The following is a 9,060-nucleotide window of genomic DNA, read 5'->3' as shown; positions in this document are numbered from 1 at the left end:
GCCGCTCAGGGTCCGCTCAGGGTTTAGGGAGCTGAATGCCCGGAGACGGAGGTCGGCGAGGCATCTAACCCGGGATAGCTCCTGCTCTTGCGTTGTAGCGTGGGGCCGTGGGCTGCCGACTGGGTGGATTGGGGACATTGACAGCCGAGCGAGCAGAGCAGACCGGGGCCGGGCGGTCGAGCTCCGCCGTCGCTCGCGACGGAGACGCGCACGGAGGCAGGAACAGGAAGGGGGGGACACGAGAGACAAGACCATGCTGACATGAATTTTCAGACACAAGATTTGTAGTACGATCCCAAACGAAATGTAGATATTTGCATAATGAGTTCGTGACAACTGCAAATTCGTGAGTTGTTCAGTATTTGCAACCTCTCTGCAGGGCGATGACACTTGAAGGATCCTACCTGCAGAGAGTAGACTTTGCAATGCTGCATCAGCTCTAGTTCTATGGCTTCACATTACCATCTTAATTTCCTTCCTCATGTTGTACTGGTAGTAATGGCACTAACTCATCTTCAGTATTGGCAGCAACTGCGACACACTTCAGAAGTAGTTGTTCCCATTTGCGTTTCTTCTGATCCTCCCCTGGGTCATACAAAGAGGCTACTGAATCCACAGCAGAGAAGGCATGACAGAAATAACAACGCCGCAAACTTGGGTATCCACTATCGCTTCAAGGAAGCTATATATTTGGATCAAGGATGATGACAGTCTACATTCCCAAACATTACTATGTCTGGGTTGGTCTGGAAATGCTGTGAAATCTAGCATATCTGTTGATAACAACAATGTAGGGTTGAGAAGCATTAGGGAATAGAATAAGATGTTACTAGCTAGCAAAACACCTTGCTGTCTGAGATATGGATCGGTGCAGTCAACCGCATGGTCTCCGGGAGTGCCATGGCGTTTGCTGCCTTTGTAGTTTCATTCGCATCTTCCGTACAAACAGAAGACCGGCAGCAGGGCAACACGGATTGCAGTGAACTCTGGGACGACTCCAAATTCAGCAAAGGAACCACTAGAGCTTCAGTATCCCATTCTTTGCCGCTACATAATGCCGCTAGTTCTGCTGCAGCATCCTTGTACCAAGTCGTCGGTGCTAGCTGCAGGAACCTCTTCAGAAGTGCCGCTACAGAGTACAGTCTGTCCATATCGCCAGTTTCAGTTTCTCAGGTTATTAACAGTACTGACAGTTTCAGTTTCTCGAATCAGCAACAGTATCTGACAGTTTCAGTTTCTCGAATCAGCAACAGTATCTGACAGTTTTGGTTCCTCAGATCAGAGGACCAGTGGGAGTGTAATGCTCCTCTTCCTCGCAGATACCTCTTCTATAAGAAAATGCCTAGAGCCCAACTTCAAATTAATTCATAGCCTGCATAAAGCTCAGGGTATAAACTGCTTTTACAAATTCAGTTGAGTACATCTGCCACTATTTGCAATCATCTTATAACATATAGGGGCTGAAAGAAGATGAGCACTGAATTTCAAGGGGAAAAGGCAGGTTTTCATGGCAAATCACACAATGGGCAACAAGGAATAATTCTGAACAAAATGTAGGAGATTACAAAATGATTCCGTTTTCATGGCAGATCACACAATGGGCAAACAAGGAATAATTCTGAACAAAATGTAGGAGATTACAAAATGATTCCGTGACAGCTGCAAATTTGTGAGTTGGTTCAGTATTTGCAACCTCTCTGCAGGGGGCATAACAGAGGGCACTAACATTTGAAGGCCCCAAAAAGGGTTAACCTGCAGAGAGTGGAATTTACAATGCTGCATCAGCAGACTACATTTCCTTTCCTTGTACATTTTGGGGGTCCTTTTGTGCACATACGTAGTTACCCTTATACAACATCACATGCCAGGAAAAAAAATAACAAAAAGAACTTGCTGGAAGGGATTGGTCATCAGGCAACCTGTCCCTGCAAACGTTGTGCAACGAAAAAATCCAGGACTCCAGGAGGCCGATGGCATGTCCCTGGAGAACAATGGTCAAACTCCCTAAAATTGCAATCGCTGTCGACCAATGCCTTATTGTCCCTTGCTGGCAAGCCTCCGTTTGTACCGCTTGAGTACAGAAGCCAAGTTCTCCTTCCCCTTGGGGAAGGCAACATCTCCAGCTGCTGTGCCACTCCTGCCCTTGCGGCCTGATACTGCTGTCTCCACATCCTTGATCATCTCCAGGACCACTGCTGCAGTTGTGAAGGTGCCCCGGATAGGCATGGGAATGGGACCCATTGCTGATAGTCCACTGTGCGGCGGACCGTTGAGCACTCTGATGTCTTTCTGAAGGCAGGCACATATGGTCAGAGCACTCCGAGGCTTGGAGAAAGCAGGGTCTAGGATTCCCTGCATCAGATTAAGAGAAAAGAAATGCAAAAATGAATTGTTGCAATTATGAACTACGTATTAATAGCTCACATGTTATGAACCCAAAATGAGCATAAAGTTAAATTAGTTCGGGACTAAAACAAACTCACCTGAAGACGGTTAAGTACATAAGTATACTTGCCCCAAAGTTCAGGCCTGCTTTCCACTAGAGACATAACTAGCACTCGGCGTATGCACCAAACACCAAAACTAACAACAAGGGAAGCGCGCCAAACGCAGTCCTCTCCACAGTTGGGCAATGTGCGCATGTACTGAATGTCCGCCTGATCAGAAGATGGTTGCTGAAGATCACCATGAAGCAGTTGATTCTCAGTAGTTCCTTGCAGCAATAGCCTCTCTGCTGCAGCAACGTGATCAATTAGATCTTCATCACAGCCACCACTTTGCTTAAACAGCCACCCTGACCCCTCTAGCTTCAGGAGCTTCATAATGCAGAACCTGAGGGACTGAAGAAGCTTCATCTCAGACTCCTTATAAGAAAAATCATCCTTGGCCATGCCACCTGATCTGCCAGAAAGATTAAAGTCACCTCTACTGAGCTCTGCACTTGACATGCCAAACAATTGCTCAAATGGCTGCTTAGCCCATAGGGATCTAGCACTAGGGCTCATACTGGACTGCGCTGAGAAGATCTCACTTTGGAGTTTAGGAGGTGAAAGCTCATCGAACGCTAGGGGAGCTGCAGGACGGGCTATTGAGTTTGCGTATTGTGATCTTTCTGATGCCAGCCTGCTAAGGTACGGTTGGGGTCCAATGGCACCACCCAACTTTGCTTCATTCAACAGTGCAGTTCTGCTTGCAGCAATTATTGCAGATATATCAGGTGAGCTGTGGTACTTCTTTGAGTAAGCAGATGAGCCAGCACTTTCACTCCCATCAACAACGGAAGGATCATAATACGATCTTTCTGCCATCATTGAACCTATGCGGGATGTCGCTGCAATCTGTGAAGGAGTAGCACCCAGTGAAGCAAGAAGATTCTGGTTACGAGAATGCATCATGGAATCAACATAGGTTGGCGCAGCAGGCGTGGATGATTTTGGAAGCCGCTGAGGGTCCAGTGGCGTGCTAGAGTAAGGATTTCGGCCAGCATTCATCTGTTTCAAGTAAGACGTAAGCTGATACCCATGAATTGTTGCAGGCTGGTAGAACTGATTGTTGTCTGAGTAAGATGGCGCACCAAAATTCGAGTTCAGTCTTGCGCTTTGCTCAAGTAGGCTGTTGCTTGAGCTCTGCAGCTGTGTATTTGGTAGCTGCATACCCTGAGACCAGGTTGATGATCCCATGCTTGTGCCCCTCTGAAGCCCATATGTAAGTTCCAAGTTCGACATCTCATTCTTAGGGGGCATCAGGTCCACTGAGTTTGACAAGAAAGCTGACCCTCGCATTGTGTCTCTCACCACTGGGCTCTTGGGGATTTCAATAGCTTGTTTATCTGTTCTTGCAGCTGAGCTAGGTGTTCTAAGGCTTAGCCCAAGTAAGATATCAAACTTTTTAGTGCTAGCTTCTTGAGTGAGCTTACCATGGTAATCAAAGAGATGCCCCCAGAACTCATCAAGTATCGCTGCTAGCTGCCTCCTTGCTGCACGACCCAGACCAGATAACCTCGAGAGACTCCCATTGCCATTGCCTGCATCTGAACCTTTCCCCCTGCTGAAGGTAAGGGATGGAGGGCCATCGTCAGACACAAAAGAAGGGGTGCTACCAACAACTGACTTCTCACACTCCATAACATTTAGGTATTCCTTATCCTTGTCCGTAAGAACATCTGTTTCTACTAAAACATCCCTTTCGGTCGTGCTTCTAGAGTCCACACTTTCTATTGTACTTTCCTCTATCACAGTAGAGGCGGAAACCTTCTCCAAAGGCTCCGGCCAGTTGACTGCAACCACAGATTTTGACTCCTCAGGAGTGTATGATGGGGATGGACAGGTTTCTGGAACAGTGGATGCATAGGCAGTAGACTGTTGAGAGTCATGATCAGATTCAACAGCAGTGTCAGAGGTATCAATATATTCCATGCCTGTTTGTGAATGGTTGTCCACCAGATCCCTGGGAGAAGGATCAACATCTGATCTCTGATCTTCCTCATACATAACATTGTCCACTTTATCCTCTTCCCTTCCTTGAGAAGTACTCAAGAGCTCTCTCTGAGAATGTACAGACCATTCCTGCGATTCAGCTTCATTACTTCCAGATTTTAATGGTGTAACAGCCAGGTACAGCGAAAAAGCAACAGATATACATGCGACTAGAATGAAAACTGTATGTGGGAGCACCACAGGGCTTCCAGTATATCCTTTCAGATTGTTCATCCAGCCACTGTCACCAAACAGCATTTCTGCCACAAATATGATATTTGAAAATAGAATAAGGAGAAATGCAAGAAAAGCCAGTATCTCCAGATGCAAAGACACTCTATGGGTACCCATTATTGCTCTTGATGAAGCAACACGAAAAAGTGGGATGACTGATGATGGAAGGAGCATGGCCTGAATAATCTGGCATATAATTAACAATTGGTATATCCCTTCAGCACCTGCAACTTTTGCCCAGTACACAGTAGGAACTATGGCAAAACCCTTCAGTAAGAGATGATGCCCTGACAGTGGAATGTCTAGACCAAACAAATGCTGCGAAATCACTTGGCTACCAATAGCAGATGTCAATGAGATGATGTGGCTGGAGAAGAGAAGAACCACTAAAAATATTGTTGGTGCCAAAGGGTTTACAAATATCTGCAAAATAATCAAAAGTTCAGCTCTAAAGCACAGGAGGATTGCTTCTAAATAAGATTTTCAGCAGAAACTTAGCACAGGTACACAAGTAGGAAATGCAGGCTCTAACCTGGTTCATTAGCTCCACAACATCTTGAAAAGTGAGGAGAAGAGTATTAGTGGATTCAGCTGCTGCGGAGTTCATTAGAACATAATTCACCAGAAAGATCCCAGTAAAAATGAATAAGATCGAAAAAAGATTGTCATGAAATAAGGCACCAAGACCAACTGCAGACGATCTTTTCTGACCCTGCAAATACAATGTTCTTGGTTAAAAATACAAATAGAAAGTGAAGATGATTGAGCAAATACCACAAGTGTGCAAATTGCTGCTACTTTCATTCCATGCACTTGTCAATATTATTCACTGAGCAAAATGTAAGAAGTTACAAATGCAACTATTTCGATGTTGGGTAATATGCTACCAAGCCTAAAACAAGACTCAAAATTCCACGAATTATCAAAACTTGCTAAAAGTTGAGGAAAATGTGTACAGATGAACAAATTGTGCATCCCATAGTGAGCAACTATATGAAATTATGGAAACAAGTGAAACATGTGTTCGCATCTGGTTTCATTCTTCATTTGGATGCAGTGTGGCCACAATTCATCAAATTGGTAGAGTACATAGATATAGTTTACGAGTTGTATCCAATATTAAAGTGGAATGAGCAGAAGTCTAATAATTAAAATAGTAAACTCCTTGCTAACAGCCTAACACTTAGTTGTTTCCAAACTCATATAAACAACAAACTGAAATCGAAATATGTGTCACTGTTAGGTTTCAACCAATTCTGAAAAGCCCATGTCTACTAAATTATAAGCCCAAGTGCACTAATCAAAAATATACCTGAACAACTGATGAATGAATGTAAAAGTTGTGCGCCATTATGTTTGCGCCAAGAAGGGCCATCAGAGAGTAAGCACTTTCACCACTCAGCTTGGGAAATATTACGTTTGCCGTGATAGGAATTTGTGGTTGGCTAACCAATAGGCCAAACACATAACAAAGAAGTGCAAATCCTGCTATGCAGGCATTTACTGTCCCTGCCATCTTCTTTCCCTAGAGTAGACATAAAGGATGAGTAACCAGCAACATATAGTCTCATCAGCATATTACAATTTTTGTGCAAGTATCCTTGTTGAAGTAGTAATTTTACCAGGTGGGATATAGCATATGGCAGCAGATTAGGTACAACTGTTGCAAAGCATATTCCTGTGATGAGATCATCATATTCAAAGAGGAGGTTGAATCCAAGTGCAATGCCAAATATCTGAAAATTCCAGATATAGCCATCAGAATATAGCAGGTCCAAAACTCCAAACTACTTGCTAAATATTTTTGCCAATGTAGAATGCATGTAACAATGCCTAAAAGGCTGGGAATTCACAGATTAAACATCCAAGACGAGGGAGACATCCAAGGAAGTGTGTAGATACCATAGTCAGCTCTGATGTCAGCAATGACAATCCAGCTTGAACACCCAAGAAGATACATGTTGGCTTGTTGTATTCTTGGTGGCATATCTTTGTTTCATGTCAAAAGCATGGAAAAGTTAGCAACTTCAAAGCAATATCATGAGCAAGTAAAAAAAAAAAGCTCTGACACAGCAAGGAAATTTACAAGGAAAGCTTTATATTTATTTTTTCTATCCATTGTTAAAGTGGAAGCTACAGAAAGAACCCTAAGATGAGTTGAAAGTTCATTTTCCATCATCCCCCCCCCAAAAAAAAAAAACAAGGAAAAAGGCTCCGACATCCAGTGCTAAAATTGCATTATAAAGAGAAAAGCATTCTTTCATTTAGTATCCCGTTGACCCATTTTCTTTACCAACAAACTGCATTTACTAAGTGTCCCTACGCTCTACTGTTCTCAGTTCCTTCAGCTTCAGTTGGATATGAAACCACGATGAGCATTGTGAAATGGAAACAAATGTCGACTGAACTACATCTCAACAGAACGTCAGCAAAACCAAGGAACAAACAGGTAAACCTATACCTCTGCAAGATTCTTCCCAGTGACCATGCCAATGCAAGCAGCAAGGTACTGGCATACAATTGCAGTGAAGTTGAAAATGAGAGCCAGCAGCACAAGATCGAATCCGAACCGAGAACCAGCTTCCACTGCTGCCACCCACTTCCCGAGATCAATGTACCCCATTGATATCAGGAGTGCTGGTCCAAGGGCATGGAAAAGATTAGGCACACCGCCTCTGGCATCCATAGATCCCACACCCTGCTGAACATACGTGACATCCATGGCACAGCAAAAAGAATGCCTTCCTGCGCAGAGAGAAGCAAACTCTGGTCTCTCAAACAATCCTGCTATTATTCATATACATCTGATCGAACCCCCAATAACTGACACCACTGATCTAATCATCTGCATAGGAATCACAGCATTCAGGTGTATCCAGTTCATGCAGCTTCATGGCAATTGAACAACCATGGTTCTTGACAAGGATCGTGGCAGAGACTGACAGTAGTTCCCAGTTTCCTTTTCCGGAAAAGGTGGTGCGTACTCCTTCTGACCGGGCAGTTTATCCACCCCACGAAGGAGGTTTTCCCAGGAAGAAAACAGTACAAATAAAGATTGGATTTTTACCAAGATAGTGGATCTTTGTGCCCAAGGAAGCAATTAAACCTAGCCTGTCCACCTGCAGATAGATCAAAACAACCCAATCAGCAACAAAAAACCGAAACCCTTCACGCCAAAAGAACAAACTTTTATAGGGGACCAAATTCGAAGGGGAAAAGAAAAGGGGGGAATTGCAGCTGCAGAAGCAACCGGAGCATAAAACCGGCAAATCAAGAACACTTATAGCCCAGCGCCAACCAAATCAATCAATTACATACAAAAATGCATTTATTTCGCATCGGAGAAACCCCCAAAAGCTTCCATCTTTAAGCCAAAACTCTTTTCGTAGACTTTCCCCAGCCCAAGCGCAAAATTGATCCGTTCCTGTTCTTCCACAGCCATAAGCTTCACGAGCTCATCTCACAAATTGACGAAATCCCAGAAAGCTCCAAAACAAGGAGATGAGAGAGAAGCAGCCGCAGCAAACAGCAAGCACTCGCAAGTCAAAACATCACCAAAAAGGCAGAAGATTTACAGAAATGAGGGAGGGCGGCACAGCTCGTCTAGGGATCTGATTCTGATCTTTGGTGGTGGTTGGGGGGGGGGGGGGGGGAGCGTGGCCAAAAAAAAAACCAGTGAGATCGTTTCCAAAGGACCTGCTTCCTCCCGCGAATCGGCGGCGAGGACGAAGCAGCCCAGCGGGATCCACTCAGAAATCTCCTAGCAATCGAAGGGACTTGCTAGTACTCGCGTTCGGCCGCAGCCCTTCGATTCCAACCGGAGAAAACTCGCAAGAGGAGCTCGAAAAAACAGCAAAAATCGCGGAGAAACGCGGGGGGCGAGCAATGCGAGAATCATACCTCCTGCTGCTCCTGGTAGGCGGCTGAGGCGCTCGGACTGATTAAGGAAAAAAAATCGCAGCTTTTTCCCTGGCCTGGGGCCTCCTTATCTGAGGAAGAAGAGAGGAACGAGAACGAGCAGTTGCTGAGGCCTTCAGCTTTCAGCTTGCTCTCAGCTCTTTTTCTTCTGTGTTTTTTTTCCTTTTTTTTTCCTTCCGTCTTGGCTTCTTCGTGATTTTTTATTTATATTTTTTTGGGAAGATTCTGCGCTTACTGTGCAGTGTCTCCTGCTTTCACGGGTGACAAGACTGGGTCTATGGACTAGCCCTCATTTGAGAAAATGTATGCTTCCTCTTTTTTGGGTGGTTTTGTCATTTATTCATTTGAATTTGCCTGTTCAAATTTAGAAATATAAAAAAGGAGGATAAAGGTGGAAGATACAGTAAAAGGCTTGGTTAATCTAAACATGGGT

General features: G+C 44.5%; 1 protein-coding gene across 1 annotated transcript; it reads right to left on the bottom strand.

Annotated features, from left to right (window-relative positions):
* Positions 1-1,561: 1,561 nt before the first annotated feature.
* LOC112883258 (protein ETHYLENE-INSENSITIVE 2) lies at positions 1,562-8,797 on the bottom strand. Its single transcript, XM_025948532.1, has 8 exons — positions 8,610-8,797; positions 7,171-7,828; positions 6,612-6,698; positions 6,332-6,445; positions 6,022-6,234; positions 5,242-5,421; positions 2,484-5,132; positions 1,562-2,352 (listed from the first exon to the last, which is right to left on the bottom strand). Exons 2-8 carry the CDS (start codon positions 7,429-7,431, stop codon positions 2,035-2,037), a joined length of 3,822 nt encoding a protein of 1,273 aa, XP_025804317.1. The 5' UTR covers positions 7,432-7,828; positions 8,610-8,797; the 3' UTR covers positions 1,562-2,034.
* Between the last annotated feature and the right edge of the window lie 263 nt (positions 8,798-9,060).

Source organism: Panicum hallii, chromosome 2 (genome assembly GCF_002211085.1).
Source record: "Panicum hallii strain FIL2 chromosome 2, PHallii_v3.1, whole genome shotgun sequence".
Taxonomy (NCBI): Eukaryota; Viridiplantae; Streptophyta; class Magnoliopsida; order Poales; family Poaceae; genus Panicum; species Panicum hallii.
The sequence above is the reverse complement of the archived record's forward strand: the minus strand, read 5'-3'. Positions and strand labels throughout refer to the sequence as shown.